Source organism: Odocoileus virginianus, chromosome 33 (assembly GCF_023699985.2).
Source record: "Odocoileus virginianus isolate 20LAN1187 ecotype Illinois chromosome 33, Ovbor_1.2, whole genome shotgun sequence".
NCBI lineage: Eukaryota > Metazoa > Chordata > Mammalia > Artiodactyla > Cervidae > Odocoileus > Odocoileus virginianus.
The window spans coordinates 35,726,478-35,746,175 of NC_069706.1; the positions used below are offsets into that span (position 1 = coordinate 35,726,478).

General features: G+C 45.3%; 1 protein-coding gene across 5 annotated transcripts in view; it reads left to right on the top strand.

Annotated features, from left to right (window-relative positions):
* SMURF1 (SMAD specific E3 ubiquitin protein ligase 1) overlaps positions 1-19,698 on the top strand; it is an 89,176-nt gene that overhangs the window by 56,049 nt on the left and 13,429 nt on the right. For 2 of the 5 annotated variants that reach the window (XM_070460386.1, XM_070460387.1), the window contains exons 2-12: positions 7,893-7,931; positions 9,157-9,265; positions 10,743-10,876; positions 11,032-11,097; positions 12,537-12,612; positions 14,036-14,277; positions 15,002-15,086; positions 15,657-15,734; positions 16,693-16,839; positions 17,913-18,111; positions 19,468-19,571. In XM_070460386.1, the coding sequence (XP_070316487.1) occupies positions 7,893-7,931; positions 9,157-9,265; positions 10,743-10,876; positions 11,032-11,097; positions 12,537-12,612; positions 14,036-14,277; positions 15,002-15,086; positions 15,657-15,734; positions 16,693-16,839; positions 17,913-18,111; positions 19,468-19,571 (1,279 nt within the window). The remainder of the gene's footprint in view (positions 1-7,892; positions 7,932-9,156; positions 9,266-10,742; positions 10,877-11,031; positions 11,098-12,536; positions 12,613-14,035; positions 14,278-15,001; positions 15,087-15,656; positions 15,735-16,692; positions 16,840-17,912; positions 18,112-19,467; positions 19,572-19,698) is intronic. The other 3 variants (XM_070460389.1, XM_070460390.1, XM_070460388.1) reach the window with 2 other exon arrangements.

The window sequence follows — 19,698 nt, forward strand, 5'->3', positions numbered from 1 at the left end:
TTTGTTAATTACATGCCTGAGGGTGGAATGGCTGGGCCACAATTTTTTTAAAAATTTAAAATGACCTTATGAATTCAATATTGGCCACACAGACTGAAAATTTTTAATGTGGTGACAAATGGTTTCACTCCTAACACTCAGTTGTCTTAATGAAGGAGCATAATCCAGTGAGCTCTGTGCATTTCATTCATGGATAAATCAGGTTCTTATCTCCATCACTGACTTGCCAAGGTCACCTTGAGCAAGTTGTTCAATTTCCTTTTCTTCTATTTTTCTTGACTAAATTGAGCATAATAATTTTATTCTGACTAATGCTGTGATGTTAATAGTGATTAGCTCCGTAATTATAGACGATTTTGTGATAAAAGTATGCCAAATAATACATTTATTTCAGTGCTATAGAAAGTATTACTGTAAAATGATGAATAGGAAGGACACGTGAAGGGACTTTGAGAAGCTGTGCACCATGGGTTTTTCTTAGCCATTCGTGGGGATGTTTGCATGCGTTACCTCTGGCAGTTTTCTTTGACCTGTCTATGCATCAAATTCATAAAGCCTCATTTGTCAACTCAGTAACAGAAAACGCAGACAGAACTATCTCTGGCTATTAGTACTTTTTCCTTGTCTATTTGTTTTGGGTCTGGACTGATTATGAGGTTGTAGGAGAGCTTCCTTACTTCTAGCTTTCTTCCCACAACATTCCTTCATTTCCCTTTTACCCTCAGCAGTTACCACCTTGTTTAAGATGACTTAGCCGGTAGAGCCAGCTTCCTTTTATCCTAACAGTTCTTCAGGAGTCAGCTGGGCGGGGATGTTTGGCCTTCTGGGAGGTTCTCCTCCTTGTTAACTCTGGATTATCTCCTGTCAGTGGAGTTCATTCACTTTCCTTCTAAGGCGACAATCAAATATAATTTACGTAATGACAAGCTTTGGGGGTTAAAATTCATTTCCTTCCTGACAAAGTTGAGTTTTATTTTACCTTAGGAAAATAGTTTTAAGCTTAGGAAGTCAATTTAAAAGGAAAAAAAAATTACCTGATTTGCCTTAAAAGTCAAACCCTCAGGCCTGAGAAGTACCCCCGGACAAGCACCTTTTTGGTTTTTTTTTTTGTTTAGTTCTTCATAGCATTCTGAGCTTGGAACAGGGCTTGGCCTCTGGTGGGTCATCAGTGGATGCTTGTTAAATGGATAAATGGATGCACTGCCCAGAGCAGCAGCATTTACGTGGCTTTTGTTGGTCAAGTTGTGTGATCTTGTTAAGCCCCCCGTTTTCTCATTAGGAAAATAAACATGATAATAACCGTCTCATAGGATTGTGGTGTTGGATAAACCTGGCCAGGCATGTCAGACACTTAGGGTAGTGCCTCATACCTTGTAAGCATATTTAGCGGCTGTTATTAGGTCTGTGAAAGGGAATTAGATTGTCTTTGGAACGTTTCACAAAACAATGACAAAGTTTCCAAACCTCCCACTGTGATTCCATTGATAGATTTCATCGAGTGTTTTTGGCAGAGGCACTGGTCATATGGTTGCCGGGGAGACAGTCTGCTTTCCAGGGTGGTTTTTGGAAGCACCAGTAGCAAACTGCTCCTTAGTTCCTGGTTATAAAATCACTAGGAGCTTTTCAGGAGATGAGATACTAGACATCGGGGCCAAAGTTTTGGAGTTTTATTTTATTTTTTTAAGTTTTGGAGTTTAGTAAACGTCACTATGTTATGGCTCTTGAATAAGGATGCTTGAAAAGAAAAAGAAACATGTAGGGAGACAACATTGATACTAATAATTAACTGATCGATGAGTTGATTAATTTTGGAATGTAACTTTAATTATTTAGATAAAACATTCTCTAAGAAAACCTAAATTTTCCTAAGCTCTTTGCTTCTACCTAGAAAATTCCCCTGTTCTTCTTGCTGTCTTAGTCCCACTCTAACATGGTTGAAAAAACGTCTCATTTACTTTATTTAAGACAGAAATATGATCTGGAGATAGAAATTATTCTAAGTGACAGAGACCTTTAATGAACTATTTTTCTTATCTTGCAAGGCAAAGGTGCATAGCCTGTAATAATTGAGGGAGAAAAAATGTCAAACCAACCATAGCTTTGGAAATTGCTTCCTATGAGGCCTTTTTCCTCCACCCAGGAAGTCATCCCCTACAGGTTCTGTGGGAAAATGCAGGTGTCAAGGAAAGCAACATTTTAAGATTAAAATTTAAAAATGTCTTAAAAATTCAAATTTAAAAAAATTGAAAAATGCCCCTCAGTTATAGATTTTCTTTGAATGTAATGGCTTCATTGGTCCATGGAAATCATCCCTTAAGATGTAAAAAAAGTGAATGTTCATGAATGAGGGCTTTGTGCAAATATGGTGAAAATCACTTAGTTGTGTCCGATTCTTTGTGACCCTATCGACTATACAGTCCATGGAATTTTCCAGGCCAGAATACTGGAGTGGGTTGCCATTCCCTTCTCCAGGGGATTGAACCCAGGTCTCCCGTGTTGCAGGCGGATTCTTTACCAGCTGATCCGCAAGGGAAGCCCGAGAGACGGTCAGGTTACTGTCCCAGTGTCCTGCGTTGTGCTCAGTTACTTGGTTGTGTCCGATCCTTTGGGACCCCATGGGCTGTAGCCCGCCAGGCTCCTCTGTCCATGGGGATTCTCCAGGCCAGAGTACTGGAGTGGGTAGCCTGTCCTTTCTCCAGGGGATCTTCCCAACCCAGGAATTGAACTGGGATCTCCTGCATTGCAGGTGGATTCTTTACAGCCTGAGCCAGCAGGGAAGCCCAACTATAATAAAAAGTCCCAGATGCCCTCTGGACTTTGTTGATGTTTAGTCGCTAAATCATGTCTGACTCCTGTGTGACCTCTGGACTTTGTTACTTGTTTTTTAACATGAACTATGTTTCTCCCTCACTGTCATATAACCTCTGGCTTGGAACTGCAGGCAAACATTTTTATCCATAGTGCCAAGCAGCTCACACTAATGAAACCTTAAGAAATAGCATAAACTCCTTCTGAAGAACATGATCTTTCAGAGAGTGGGTGAATCCACAAGTAGTATTTTGGGGACCCTGTTCACCCGTTAGGGAGCTGGTAGAGAAGCTTGACTTACTAATTGAATGTTAGTAAAACACTTCCTTCCCATGTATTTTCAGAAGCTAAGTGAACATTATGTAGTTTGTTCTTTCTTTACCCCCTAAATTAGGAAACTATGGCATATGATTAGGAAATTACTGGATTTAGATATGATTTGTCCACAGTAGAGGGCACTTCAGAGTTGGCGTTGAAGAGAACACGCGTTAGTGTGCTCCGAAAAAATCAGCTGCTTTTTTTCTAAAGCGTAAGTGTTTCTTTTGTTCATTGTTGTAGTTCCAGAATCTTACTTAAAACTGGTACGTATCTTCAAAATGAGTGGTAGACCCAGACAGAGTGGAATTTTAAGTGCAGTAAGTTATCTCTTATCTCACAGAGTGGACAAACAGAATTCTACCACAGGATTACAAAATTTTTCTACTAGGAGAGATCAAATGCCGTTAACTAAACTAGATTCATAGTGACCGTAAATGATCTTTGCACAAAATCAAGGCAAATTCTCTTTGTGTTGATGACATTGAAATCCTCGCCACTTTCTGATGTAACCAAATTCCACTGGAATGAGCCTTAAATTAGAACATTGCTGGTCTTCCACACTCCCAGTGCAGGGGGCCTGGGTTCAATCCCTGGTCAGGGAACAAGATCCTGCATGCCGCAGCCAAGAACTAGCACAGCCAAGGAAATAAATACTTTTTTTAAAAAAATTACTAGTCTTGTGCAGAAGAGCAAGGATTAATCTTTTTGAGGTGTTACCAGAATTCTTCCAGTCAGAAGCAATCCAGCATCAGCACCTTGGGAAAACAAGGAAGTGGAAGGAAACAGTACATCACAGGCTCATTTGAAGAGTGTTGAAAAAGATGGCAGATTTCAAATTATTATAAGACAAGTAATCACTTACCTGTACCCAAATAACTATTAGAAAGTGCAGTGAAAAACCATAAAAGAACAGATATCTTGATGATTAAAAAAAAAAAGTGCAATGAAAGGCACTCTCCCATTCATCATAGTAACAAAACCCAAGACACGTAAGAGGAACCCCTATTAGAAATGTGGAAAACATTTGTGAGTAGATGAAAATGTTACTTAAAGGCATTTAAAGAAGAATTTAATAACTGGATATATTTGCTTCACTCAAGAATGGGAATACTTAATATTGTAAAGCAGTAAATTCCCCTCAAATTTATTTATGAATCTTTTTAAAACTTGCTCAAAGTAATTCTAAAGTTAAATGGGAAGAAAGGAAGTATGTGAGACCAGCCAGGAAAATGCTATTAAAAAACAAAGGACAACAATGAGATTTTGGAGGCGTGCATTTCCTATTTACACATTTGCAAGTTTTCATTTTTTGTAAGTACTTTTGTCCTTACTTTTAAATTAGAGAAACAAGAAATGAAGCACTAACCAGAGCTGTAATAAATTATGATCCAGCCACAAAAAGACTGAAGAGTTTGTGTATCTCCATTGAGAGGAAGGGTGTAAAGATTATACTGAAGAGGAAATGTATATTTTTGGATAGTTGGTAGTATTTTTGTATTATCAGGAGATACTGTAAACAACTGTATGCTAATAAATCGGTAACTTAAGTGAAATAGACAAATTTCTAGAAAGACACAAACTACCAAGGCTGATTTGAGAAGTGGAAAATGTGAATAGACTTGTGAAGAGATTATGGATTAGTGACTGAAACACTTTCTACAAAGAAAAGCCCTGGCCCGGCTGGCTTACAGTACAAATTAAAGGGATCCATTATGCCCCATAACCAGGGGGCATTCACCTCAGAATGCAGGGGTGGTTTCACACTGGAAGTCAATTCATGTACAACAGCATCATCAATAGGCTCAGGACAAACAGCAACCAGTCATCCCAATAGGTACAGAAAAAGACGAAGACCTAGAGAACAGATTTGTGGACACAGTGGAAAGGAGAGGGTGGGCCGAATGGAGAGAGTAGCGTGGAAACACAGACGTTACCACGTGTAAAACAGATGGCCAGTGGGAATTTTCTGTGTGATTCAGGGAGCTCAGCCTAGAGGGGTGGGAGGGAGGTTCCAGAGAGGGGGACCTGTGTGCACCCGTGGCTGAATCATGGCGATGTACGGCAGAAACCAGTGCAGTACTGTAAAGCGATTATCCTTCGATTAAAAAAGTAAAAAAAAATGTGAAGAAGCCAGTCATGAAATACCACATTTTCTATGATTCCGTTTATGTGAACTATCCATTCTGGGCACATCCAGAGACGTAAAGTAGATTAGTGGTGGCTGTGACTGGTGGGGTTTGCGGTTAATAATGAGTGACTGCCAGTAGGTGCAGAATTTCTTTTATGGAATGATGAAAATGCTCTAAATTGATGTGCTGATGGTTATACAACTCAGTGAGTATATTGAAAACCAATAAATCATACACTTCGCTTGGATGAATTGTATAGTATAGGAATTATATCTTGGTAGAGTTGTTATATAAAATATACTAAAAGTTTGCAGAATGGTATGTTATGAATTTCCTGTAGTTGAAACAGCTGCTACATCTCCGACCTGTACAGTGCCGTAGTGGTGATCCTGAGTGCTCAGTCACTCCAGTCGTGTCCGACTCTTGGCGGCCCTGTGGACTGTAGCCCGACAGCCTCCTCTGTATATTTTTGTCAAATAAGGTCACAGTAAAACACTATTCTTAAAAATTGGGAAGCTATGTATGCATAATACATTGGTGTATTTTCCCTTCGTGTCATAGTTTAATCATGTAGCGGGTCTGGTGGCAAGATTTCTCACCAGCTGTACACGTGTGACTGTTGTTATTCCTTCACTCAGCCGTGTCCAACTCTCTGTGACCCCGTGAAGCGCAGCACGCCAGGCTTCCCTGTCCATTACCAGCTGCTGGAAATTGCTCAAACTCATGTCCATTGAGTCAGTGATGCCATTCAGCCATCTCACACTCTGTCGTCCCCGTCTCCTCCTGCCTTCAATTTTCCCCAGCATCTGGGTCTTTTCTAATGAGTTGGCTCTACGCATCAGGTGGCCAAAGTATTGGAGTTTCAGCTTCAGCATCAGTCCCTCCAATGAATATTCAGGACTGATTTCCTTTAGGATGGACTGGTTTGATCTCCTTGCTGCCTGAGGGACTCTCAAGAGTCTTTTTCTAGCACCACAGCTCAAAAGCATCAATTCTTCAGCGTTCAGCCTTCTTTATGGTCCAACTCTCACATCCGTACATGACCACTGGAGAAACCAAAACTTTGACTAGACGGACCTTTGTCGGCAAAGTGATGTCTCTGCTTTTTAATACGCTGTCTGGGTTTGTCATAGGTTTTCTTCCAAGGAGTAAGCGTCTTTTAATTTTGTGGCTGTAGTCACCATCTGCAGTGATTTTGGAGCCCAAGAAAATAAAGTCTGTCACTGTTTCTGTTGTTTCCTGATCTATTTGCCATGAAGTGATGGGCCCGGATGCCATGATCTTTGTTTTTTGAATGTTGAGTTTTAAGCCAACTTTTTCACTTTGCTCTTTGACCTTCATCAAGAGGCTCTTTGGTCCTTCTTCACTCTCTGCCATAAGGATGGTGTCATCTGCATATCTGAGGTTATTGATATTTCTCCCGGCAGTCTTGATTCTGGCTTGTGCTTCATCCAGCCCGCATTTCGCATGATGTACTCTGCGTGTAAGTTAAATAAGCAGGGTGACAGTATACAGCCTTGATGTTCTGCTTCCCAATTTGGAACCAGTCTGTTGTTCCCTGTTGGGTTCTAACTGTTGCTTCTTGATCTGCATACAGGTTTCTCAGGAGGCGGGTAAGGTGGTATAATATATTGTGTATTTTCCCTTCATATAATAGCTTTAATCATGTAACGGATCTAGTGACAAAATTTCTTACCCACCTCATTAATAAAATTGTAACAATGGCATTCATTGCATTCTTTCTATATGCCAACATTGTGCTAAATTCCTAGCATGCATTTTATCATCTGTTTTTCACGACATTTGATGATGGCCCCATATTTTCTGTCACTCTCCCATTTTGTTCTCCAATGTACCAGAGCTTGCGTTTATAAAATTGTGTTATTTAGCCGAATATCAAAGATGCATGGCTCCTCTTATGAGCAGGTGCTCTGAAGGTGCAGACTGTAGGTCTTCATTTCAGCAGGTGTTAATGTGGTCCTGGGAGTTTTAAGAACGCATTGATAAATCCACCCATATGTGTTTAAGAAAGATTTTTAAGTTTAAACCATTTTGCATTTGTTACAGTTTATTTCTAACTGGAGGAGAAAACGCTTTTTAGTTAATTGTCAGTTTTTTGTTTAATGTAACACTTAATTTGAAATACAATCAATGGCAAAGATAATTTTGAGTTTTTTTTCCCCCACTGCAAATATAGGCTAGCACCTCAACCAGTTTGAGCCGTTACAGCAAAATACCATTGGCTGGCGGCTTACACAGCGAACATTTATTTCCCATAGCCTAAGATGAAGGAGGGGGAAGATTTGGTTCTGGGCGAAGGCCCTCTTGCTGGCTTGCAGACAGCCACCTCGTGCATCCTCACGTGGAGAGCCGAATGAAGGCATGTGCTGTGGGTCCTTTTTTTTGGGGGGGGGCCCTTTTTTATAGAGGCTCGGACCCCCATCATGGCAGCCCCACCCCCATGACCTCAGCTAACCCCGAGCACTTCCTGAGGACCCCACCTGTAGATACCATCACATCAGGGCCTGGACCTTCAACATAAGCGTTTTGGGTGGGATACAGTTCTGTCCATAGCGACTAAGTATGGTAAAAATCTTGTCCATAAATGCTAACCCTTGCCTTTTTGTTTGTTTTTAGTATTATGTGCCAAGAACCTTGCAAAGAAAGACTTCTTCAGTAAGTAAAACCCATTTTTGCTCTCTTACCTATTAATATTCTTCACATATTTCTGAAATTTAAAACTTAAAAAAAAAAAACACTGGGTGTATTCTCCTAAAAGAAAAGAATAGAAACCCACAGTTTGACAAACTTCATTTCCCGGTTGACTACAGCACAGAGGCTCCTTAGCTCCAAGGCACAGAATTTTTAACTCAAGGAAGAAAAACTCTCTCATCCCCTGTTCTGGCCACACCCTGTTTTCCCTGCCTTTCCATCCATTAGTGTATTGCTTTCTGCTGAAGTGTTCTCTGCTCAAATACAGATGAGACATTTTTCTGTAAAGTGTCTGAGTTTCAGTAAAACTGATAGTCAAATTTGATAAATCATACTTGAAAAGTCTTGTAATGAAAGGAATTGTAAAAATAATAAATGGAGAGTCATTTTCTTATGAAAGGAATCGCTTCTTAAGAAGCTCACCTACTATAAAGTAGGTGCCCGAAGGAGGAACATTTTCACACTGTTTCTGATCCTCACCAGAATGCTGCTTGGTTCCTAAGCAGCATTATTCACACTCTCAGGTGAAGAAACTGAGGTTCACGGGCTTTATTCAAGGAGCTAAGAAGGTTCAGAGGGATGGATCCCATCTAGGTCTGTCTCTCAGACCCAGCCACCTCTCTGATCTTATAAACCTGTCTGATTCACACTCCAGCATTTAAGAACCTACCTAATGAAAATTTGGTGAATACTGCTTCCAGAGATAAAATAGATAAAGACCAGCAAACGCAGTGTCTATGTATTATTTTTTTAGAAAGTACAAATACATTTATTTGTAGACCCTTTTTCCTCCATTCAACTAGAAGTGATCTTCAGAAGTGGAAATCTGAATTTAAGCCTGTTTTTAGAGTTTCATTTCTAGTGTCTAAAAAATCTGAGGAGGATGTCATTCTGGGTTGCTTTTCTTAGAAAGCTTAGTGGAAATAACTTATTTTGCTGATCGAAACTAACCTTAAATTTGAGAATGAAATATACCAGGATAGTTAGGTGATCTTGAGGCGCCCTTTGTCCGCGGGACCAGGTTCTGTGCCGCATTGATAGACCTGTCGTCTCATCCAGTGTGGCTGCCCCCTCTCCACCAGGACTATAGTTAGGTGCCCTTGAGGTGCCCTTTATCCGCGGGACCAGGTTCTGCGTTGCAATGATACATCTGTCGTCTCATCCAGTGTGGCTGTCCCCTCTCCTCCAGGACTCCCTGACCCTTTTGCAAAGATTGTTGTGGACGGATCTGGGCAGTGCCACTCAACGGACACTGTGAAGAACACGCTGGACCCGAAGTGGAACCAGCACTATGATCTGTGAGTTGAATATCCTCCAAGGCACTTGGGAATGACAGGAGAGTAGGTGTCTACCTTGTAAGAGAAGCATTTTTTTTTTAAAAAAGGGTTACCAATTCCGTGGATGGCCAAAGACATATTGCCTACTTTTAGAATGCATACACTTGGAAGTTCTTGCATTTGACGTTTTCATACATTTTTTATGGTTTGCTTCTGTAACTGTGATCTTCAAACATTGGATCTCCTGGCCCTCTCTAACAGGAAAAAGGGGCCATAGTTCAGGTCCTCTATATGCTACTGTTTTTTCAACAAAACCATGAGCACAGTTGTAAAATGGACTATTTGAAATGCATTATTATACATATTTATTATGTTGTTTTTGTTGGTTAGTCGCAAAGTCATGTCTGACTCTCTTGTGACCCCATGGACTGTAGTCTGCCAGCCTCCTCTGTCCATGGGATTTCCCAGGCAACAATACTGGTGTGGGTTTCCATTTCCTTCTCCACCTATTTATTATACAAATATTTTATACACACACACATATATATGTTGATTTTTTAAAATTTTGCTTAGATGGTAAAGAATCTGTCTGCAATGCAGGAGACCCAGGTCTGATCCTTGGGTCAGGAACATTCTCTGGAGAAGGGAATAGCTACCCACTCCAGTCTTCTTGCTTGAAGAATTCCACGGGCAGAGGAGCCTGGCTGACTATAGTCCATGGGTTGCAAAAAGTTGGACACTACTGAGCGACTAACACACACACATTTTCTGCAAGAGCAAATAAAGTTTGGTATGAATGAATGTATATAAGCCCGCATACCATCCAACAACTCCTTATATCCATTCATTACGTGGATTGCACTTTGAAAAATCACTATTTTATATTCACCTCTGTTTTCATGTCCTTGCTAAGAAATTTTTGTCAGGCAATGCTGAATGATTACTGGTTCGTTTCACTACCACGGCTGGTACTGGGTTTGAGGGCGTTTTTAGTAGCTGGATCCTGAGGCCCTGTTCCAGTTACACTGTGGCACCGGAGGTGGTCTGGAAAGCAGGTGTCAGTCCAAGTCCTGGAAGCCCCCTTGTGGCTGGTCTGCGCTGGGAGGACGGGGCTTTCCTGTCGGAGCTCTGCGCTTTCGTGTGCTTTGGGCGGATGGGGGGTTTGTGAGGAGCCCCTTGTTGCAGACTGGTTATCCTCCATGAAGCCTAATTGGTGTGAGCTTATGAACCCTGCCACTATCTTTGGAACTATTAAGATCTAGTAAGTCCCTGTTGTAAGATTATCGTCAGCATGCAGTCATCTCCATGTGCTTCTCACATTGCCTCCCAGAGGGAGGGTGAGGTTGGCAGACGTGCATCGAGCGCTTGTACCTATGGATATAGAGCCAGCATTATTTTCAGAGAATTCTTCTGGACTAACAAGTCAGTCAGATAGAATCTCAGTGGGCTGTTGTAATATAGAAATGCAATTAAAGATGAATTTGCACTTTGGTTTCAGATATGTTGGAAAAACGGATTCTATAACCATCAGCGTGTGGAACCACAAGAAGATTCACAAGAAGCAGGGAGCCGGCTTCCTGGGGTGCGTGCGGCTGCTCTCCAACGCCATCAGCAGATTGAAAGATACTGGCTGTAAGAACCCAATGCTTTGCTGCCTCTTAATGCACTGAGGAGGGCTTATGAGCCATCATTTTGTTTATTATTATTTTTGAATACTGAATACAGAATTCCTGCCCTCCTCCCTAGTTAACATTCCCCAGGTTAAGTTTTGAATTGTTTGTTTGCAGACCAGCGTTTGGATCTGTGCAAACTAAACCCCTCAGATACTGATGCAGTTCGTGGCCAAATAGTGGGTAAGAACTTTCTCATCTCTAAAGAGATAACTTTTACAGAACTTAACATCCAGCTCTTCATCACTGAGAAAATACACAAAGCCACTGCCCCAGGCTGACGTACACGAAGGAAAAGCCACATTCGGGGGCCATCTCTCCAGCACTAGAAAGTTTCATCGGTGCGGTTTCTGTTATTTTATCCAGTTCTCTTCATGCTGTCGTTCAAGGTGGAGTTAAAGTGACTAGGGTACAAAAAGATGTACGGTTGTAATTTTTGATGTAACTTTAGTCCTCACCTTTGTCCTGTTATCCAAGCGCAGATGGTAAACTTGGTGGCCACATATGCACGAGCTGAACATAGTACCACAGGAAGACCGTTGTATACGTAGAAGGCAATGGGATTTCTGAAGACCTCTGTGTCATGTGATTTTACAGAGGATTGACTTACTTAGAATGAAGAAACGAAACATGCTAATGTTACAAAATGTTGACTAGACATATTCCGCTGGAAGTTAATTTGCCGGTTAAGCAGTTCATCCTGTTATCCATTCCATTCTTATTAGCATTTCAGAGTAACTCAGATATTGACTCTGCATTGCAGGGAATCCAGAAGAAAACTCCATAGTATTTCAGTAGCACACCAGAATGACTTGTGACCGCACATCTTTTAGGTCTTGTCTTATGTAGAACTTGTTGTCCAGCTGCTGAGTCATATCTGACTCTGCGACCTCAAGGACTGCAGCACGCCAGGCTCCCTTGTCCTTCACTATCTTCCAGAGTTTGCTCAAACTCATGTCCGTTCAGTCAGTGATGCCATCCAACCATCTTATCCTCTGTTGCCCGCTTCTCCTCTTGTCCTCAATCTTTCCCAGCATCAGGGTCTTTTCCAGTGAGTCGGCTATGTAGATCTGACCCAGGATAAATGAACAGTTAGTATCCATCCTGCAGACTCTCCTGATGACAGAGTTCTCACTCACTGCCTGTTTGGGATGTCTTCTTCTTTGTGGAGAGACATGGGAAAAACCAGTACCTGGAAGCAACTTCATCAGTGTCTTTGTTGGTTGTATTAGGGACGGACAGTAGAGACATAGATGTGTCTAGACTGTGCAAATAGACAGTGCTCTCTGTGTCCTTATCCAGCATAAGTCAGAATCTTTTTAAAAAATAAGATAACTTGGAAGAAGTGAATATTGTGTTATTTCATGGAGAGCGTGGAAAACACAGCATCTCCTTCTGTTCCACGTTCACAGGGAAGGGCCCGAGTGGTGTGTGGTGGTGTGGAGCCACTGAGGGAAATGTCTCACACTCGAAAGCACACGTACGTGTATGTGAGTGCGGAGACAGACGCCTCACTTTTTAAAATACTGTCGTATATAAATTATACATTTGTAGTGGCTCACTGTATTGCGGTTGTATAAAATATCTCTGGATTTTAACGCAAGGTGTCTTTTCCTTTTTAGTCAGCTTACAGACGCGAGACAGGATCGGCGCCGGCGGGTCTGTGGTGGACTGCGGAGGCCTGCTAGAGAGTGAAGGGTGCGTACCCCCGGGACGCCGGCGCTCGCGCCGCGGGAGAGCGACCCGTACACCTTTTCACCGCGCTGAATACCTGAGGTGCCGGGGTGGGGCTCTGGGGCAAAACTGTGATCCAGTGTCCTTGTCTCTAAAGGAAGCTGTCGGGACTAGTAGGGTCCTGCCCCAAAGACCTCAGGGTCCAGTTTACAGAGGTTCCCTCTGGCCAGAGAGCATTGGTCAGGAATGATAGCTGCAACAGCCAAACCCGTCCGTGGAGTTCATGATGATACAGAAAGAAATGTTATAAAAAACCAAACCCCCAAAACCGTCAAGAGCTCTCGTTCGTCACTGTCATGATTTTTCGATCCCCAATGAATTAACTCTTAATGCCGTTAATAGTTGTTGACACTATCAGGAAAGAGAGAGAACTTGACATGAACACAGATCTTGGAGGTCCCAGGGACGGCAGTGGGCTGCCCAGCCCCCTATAACGAACCCATCCAGAAGTGGGGCTCCCTGTAGAGTGTAGCAGACACAAGCAGTGTCCTCAGCAAATACACCGCACGGAGAACGGGGTAAAAGGAAGGACGAGAGCCTGTACATTTAATAGAGGGATTTAAGAGCCCCACCTACTGGATGCAGTGTGTGGATCTGTTTGGATCCCGATTGATGAGATAGTGGACTGGAGAAATGTGAATACTGGCTGGCATTATTATGACCCATTTTGGGATCATGCTAATGGTAAAAGGCTTATCTTTCAGAGATATGTGCCAAAATATCTAAGGATGAGATGGTAAAATGTGGGGATTGTTTTCCGAATCAGCCAGCGGAGGGGGGAAGAGCGGGACCCGGGATGGTGTCGGAGGCGCGTGAAGAGTCCAGGGCCTTCCCGGGACTAGTCCCTTACTTTGTGTCTCTGAAATTTTTCAGCGTAAAATGTTTTTCAAAAGTACTTGCTTAAAAGAGAAAATAGCCTATTAAGGTAAATTGTCTTCAAAGTTGTTCGGGGGATGAGGATTTATGTTAAAAGTCACTTTAAAGTCATTGCAATATTTGATGTAACAAGGTGTTCTATTATAAAATGACAAGGCGAATGGAATGTTTGAATTTGATTCCGAGTCAAGAAAATTGAAATCTCCTTTTCTGAACTTCTTATAGCTCGGGGTTAGTGTTTTCCCACCATTCAGCTATCCCCAAGTTTGAAATCCTACCGTGGCCTCAGTGGCACTTAACACATGGCGCCCTTAGGCCATTGATTCTTTGTGAACAAGTTGGGCTTTCCGGTGAACTAGGACAGGACGAATTTTATGAAACTAAGCCCTGGGGACATTCTGTATTGTCTAAGAGAAGCAGACTAAGCGGGTGTGAGAGCATGGCGTGAACTGGGGGTGTGTCCCTGTCTTCGGCGGGTGTTGTCACATGGGCTGTGCTCTCCCGCTTCCAGAACCGCCTATGAAGACTCCGGGCCCGGAAGGCCCCTCAGCTGCTTCATGGAGGAGCCGGCCCCGTACACGGATGGCCCCGGGGCCGCTGCTGGCGGGGGCAACTGCAGGTTTGTGGAGTCCCCGAGTCAAGACCAAAGACTTCAGGCCCAGCGACTGCGAAACCCTGAGGTGCGAGGGTCGCTGCAGACGCCACAGAACCGACCTCACGGCCACCAGTCCCCGGAGCTGCCCGAAGGCTACGGTGAGGGCGCGCCCGCCCTTCCAAGTGCGGTCTGCCACGTGTCCCTTTCCGCCTTCAGACCTTTTCTGGTAAAGCGAACCTGCCAGAACTGCTGATGTTTGCAGAGCTCTGCCCCATGGCGGTTGTGTCAGTGTAAAGAAAAGTAACCTGAGATGGTTGATAAATCCTGCTCCTCCTCAGTGTATCTGCCCTTGCTCCAAGCTTCTAGGATAGCAGTTGAGTGAAGAATTTAGGCAAACGAATGTCAAAGAGAGCCAGGAGGAGTAGAGCGTGGGTCTGGATGAGGCTCTTTGTAGCGCCCTGGGATCTGGACATGGGAAGGACAGCCTTGGGTACGAGTGATAAGACGTATCACTGTCACGAAAGATAAAACAGAGTCTTTTGACAACCACAGAGGAAGCCCCTAAATGAAGGAGGATCCATGTAGATCCATGTTGGAGGATCCACAGAGATGGGGCAGATCAGACCGGAAGTATGAGCTGATGCCGGGGACAGGGGTGGAGGCAGGCTGAGTCCCGAGGTGGCAGGTCCAGGGGTGTGGCCACCTCTCCGGGTGGGAACAGGAGAAGTAAGACCTGTCCACACGCTGACCCCAGGAAGCCAGGCCCAAGGTCAGCCCTGCCGTTCACACCCTTCTCTGCGGGAAGGAAGCGGGGCCTCCGAGCTTGCAGGGCCGACCCTTTGGGGTGAGTGTCACTGACCGTGTCCCCACCGTGTCGTGCAGAGCAGAGGACCACGGTGCAGGGCCAGGTGTACTTCCTACACACGCAGACGGGCGTCAGCACGTGGCACGACCCCAGGATCCCCAGGTAGGCTCCCCGGGCGGCTCACCGGCAAGGCCGCGCCAGCACTGCCTGCACCCCGGCTGTGGCTGGTCCAGCCCTCGGGGCGTGGAGATGTAGGCTTAGAGCGCGCGCTCTCGGAGGTCCTGACCCAGACTCGCAGGGGACAGCCCCAGCTCTGCTCCCCCCACCCCCAGCCAGTCAGCAGCTGCCCTTCAGACTAAAGTTTAGAGAGTGATGCTGGGTCTTGAAATCAGGTTCCATAACTGGAAAAGACCCTCACCCTTAGATGGAATCAAATGCACTTACTCGAAAAACCTTCAAGATGTGATTCCTCTCATTTTAAACTAAAAATATTGCTGAGTAAAATGATCTGATATCTGACCTGATACGTTAAATAATTGGAGTGGGGGAGTGAATGGGGAGCCCTGGAAGCAGGTTGGTGATGAGCTGGTAATTGTTGAAGCTGGTTGTTATTCACTATGGTCTCTCTATTTTTTTATATGCTTAAAATTCTCCATTAAAAAAAGTTAAACAGGAAATCTAAAGACTCTATCACCCTTTTTCTCTTCTACTTTACCATCCCTATTGCCTCAGTCCCTTGGGGACCATTCCTGGGGGAGATGAAGCTTTTCTATACGAATTCCTTCTACAAGGCCATACATCTGAGCCCAGGTCAGAGAGATCCCTGCCCCTCCCCTGCCTGTAATGGAGTTAAGTTTCTTTTTTCTCTTTGCTTTGCTTTCTTTTTTTTCTTAGAAATTTTTTTTTTTTTTTGGTTTGAGAATAGCATTACTACCTAATAACATTTTTAGTAATGCTCATTTCCTTTTTATTCATAATTTGTTTCGTCTGAGAACAAGCTTCTTGCTTTTGATTTTCCAAATCTATGTTGAACTTAGAATTCAGTGTCTATAATTAGAATGGAAGTATTACCTGCAAGTGAATGAGCTATCTCCTTGGTACTCTCAGGAAGGAAGGTCAGGCTTTTGTGCTCATTAGAAAAGCATCTTGGTCAGTAATGCTTGCTCCCAGGTGACTGTGGATTGGGTTGAAATAATTAATCAAGAGGTTAGACTTAGAGCTACTTGCTGATTAAGAAAAGTGACTCAAAAAATGAGACGGCCTCATCCTGGTGTAGCTCTCTAGAACGGGAAGATTTCCAATGCATGTTCCTATACCTCTGTCTGCTGGAGAAAACGTGTTTTCTCGGAGCTTTCCCACGGAGAGACCCTTCTGACCTTGAGCATCTCATTAACTTGTGAACCCAGAGAGGCCTTCCGGCAGCATTCAGATCCCCCGTACTACTGGGCTGGCCAAAAGTTCGATTGAGGTTCCCCATTGCATCTTACGGATGCATGTTTCGGTCCTCTTCGGTGGAAGGAATGGTATTCCCGGGCAGACCACGCTCCCTGTCATGACCACGGGCTCTGAGAGTTGCGATTTTATCCGTGGGACTTTGCTGCCACTTGCAGCACAGAGGCCGGGCCTCGGCGGGTGTTTGGTGTAAGTAGCGCCGTGACTGGCCCTCGTAGCCCCGGATAAGGGGGCGCCCCTGCTTCTCTCCCTGAAGTTTGGGTCTCAGGCCTCCACGCGCAGATGGACACCCGCTCTCTGTCTTCCTTCCTGGTAGAGACCTTAACAGCGTGAACTGTGATGAGCTTGGACCACTGCCGCCTGGCTGGGAAGTCCGCAGCACAGTTTCCGGGAGGATCTATTTTGTGGATCATAATAACCGAACAACCCAGTTTACAGACCCACGGTTACACCACATCATGACGTAAGACTTACAGCCCTTCGCTGACCTCTTTACCGTTACAGTGCCCTGTTTAATACTGATGTTTCCCTTCATCTATTGACTGCATTGTTGGCTAGCAGAGAATAAGCGTGAGCAAAATAGGGTAATTACTGAGCGGACAGTCGTGTGTTTTAAACTCCAAAGCCAGCTGGGTGCAGTCCTGCAGGCCTGCGTCATAGCCAGCCTGTAACTGAGTTGCAGCCTAATCAACAGCCCGAGCTGGCGCAGCTTCATTCTCGGAGCTTCCGCACGCATCTCTGATAAGAGATGGGAAGCAGCGGAGCAAGGTTTTCCTTGGGGCCTGCTCACCACTGCGGGAAAGGGCTGGTCCAGAGTGCCGTTTGGCTTCCCAGACCGTCATTCCTGAGGGACTTGGGTCTGGGGATGACCTTGGATCCCACACTCCACGTCCCAGGTTCCCCATGTCCTCAAACATGAGAGCCCTCGGGTGCTTGTCACTGACAGCTGACGTAAGTCAGCAAAACTGGAGCAGGACAGATAGCTGGCCCTGGTCCTCCTCGGTCCCTGGACTTGCGCTTCCAGTGAGTAGACGGGAGATCTCCTGGATGAGAGGAGGCGCCGTCCCCGTCACACGCCCCTGGTTTGCTCTTGTGCGTGTCACCTCCTCCCGTGTCGTCTGCTTTCAGGGCCCCGGTCACCTCCCTTTAATTCTCAGCCCTGAGGCCCCACTGAGAGCGCATCGGTCAGCCTCGTATGTGCACTAGATGCCGATGAATGCTAGAAGTTTCTGTTGTTATTCACGGCAACGATAATGTATGAGATACGGAGATGGGAGTCTCCTTTGTTATATCCCGGACATCTGTTGGGTTGGCAGAAAGTTCCTTTGGGGTTTCTGGTAACATCTTATGAAAAGGATGGTCTGAGGGGGGCCACCCCCAGTTTTCACCTGTGTGTGTACAGAATTGTGTCACCGGGGAAGCACTCTTGACTGGAAGTGGGGGGTCCTGACCTTTCTTCTCAGTCCCTTGGTGTGTGTGTGGGGGGACACCGCTGGCTGCTGCCCTTGGGGTGACTGCAGCGCTTCTGTTCTCAAGTCACCAGTGCCAACTGAAGGAGCCCAGCCAGCCGCCACCGCCCCCCAGCGAGGGCTCCGTGGAGGACGAGGAGCTCCCCGCCCAGAGGTACGAGAGAGATCTGGTCCAGAAGCTGAAGGTCCTCAGACACGAGCTCTCCCTGCAGCAGCCCCAGGCTGGCCATTGCCGCATCGAGGTGTCCCGAGAGGAGATATTTGAGGTATGGGGCTTGGGGCAGCTGGCCGTCGGGCCGACTCTCTCCCCCGTCAGCAGACAGTGAGTTCTGTTCCTGTCTGGTGTGTTGGGGACGAAGTGCAGGGCTTTATCAGAGCTGAAGCCCCAGGCAGGAGAGGGAACAGTATTTCCTCCTGTGGTCAAGGTTTAAAAATCAGTGACTTCTGAGTGAAGATCTAGCGATCTGTACAGAACCAGTACTAAGTGGTACTGTAAATCCCGCACCTGCACTGTATGGATGGGATTTCCTGCCATCGGCCCGGCATCCTCAGAACCGAGCATACCCGCATGGGGCCTGGCCCGCCACCTCCCTGTAGGCACTGCCTCCCTGGAGAAGCCAGCGGCCTCCCTCTCCCTTCTGGCTCTGGGTGGCATGCTGACCTCTGTCCAGCTGCCCTGCGGCATCGGGCTCCCTAAATAGGGCACCTCTGGCAGGCAGGGCCCTTTTCTCGGGCTCACCATCGTCAGTAGAGTCTCAGCCGTGTGTGGGCCCCTGTGGACTCTCCCGGCCCACAGCAGCCGGGGCCGCTCAGCGCCTTCTCCAAAGTGCCCGGGGCCGCATGAGTGGAGCAGCTCAAGTGCCCGGTTTTGCCCGCTGAGCGTCTTAAACGGCTGTCAGGACAGGGGAGCTGAATTGTGGATACGCTGCTGCCAGATCTTTTCCACTCAACATCCTCTCGCCTCTTGGGATGGTCGCTTTTGAATCCCATTAAATTTAAAGCAAGAAAAGGTTCTTAAGTGCCTTTTCACTGAAAACACCTACAGACACTGCGCTGGTTCCCCTCCAGAGGCTGACTGAGGCCCTGTTAGGCTGACCACGTGTTTTCTGTGTCTGATAAGCTGCTTCATGTTCCACTTAAAGCCTCTTTGGCTCTTTGACTCAGTGGGAAAATGTGATTTTTGACTTCAGATGTAAAACCAGGCTCAGAATTCTTTTACTATTTCTCTCTCATGAGGTCTTCATTTGGCTAGAGCATATAAACTTACAGGACACATTGGAATTCATTTGTGTGGAGAAAATCAGCCCTAGAGAGGACGTTTAATCCTTAAGTCGTGATTGTGCTAAGGATACATGTGTGTATCCTTGGGTGCAGTGTCAGCTGCCATGAGCTTTGTTGTTTCTGAGGGAGCGATGGTGGGAGAAAGGTGAAGGAGGAGCAGTGAGCCGGAGCTCAGATAAACATCCTGAACAGGAACCAGACAGGACTCAGAGCGGAATTCTTAAAAATAAGCTCGGATCTTATTTATAGTCGGGCTCCATTCTAAATAACTTTTCATCATGTTATAACTTTAAAAATAAGACAAGGTCTTCTCTCTGAAGCTGTGTAATTTTGACGTGCAGGAGTCTTATCGCCAGATAATGAAGATGCGACCGAAAGACTTGAAAAAGCGACTCATGGTGAAATTCCGAGGAGAAGAAGGCTTGGACTATGGCGGGGTGGCGAGGTGAGAGGCTCGTGTGTCCCCACTTCTGTGTGGACGTCGGCACGCCTGTGAGCAAATGTTTGCCGAGCGGTCCTGGTGCTGCTCTTGGGGCGGTCAGGACTTGGGTCTTGCCATCAGAGAGCGTTCT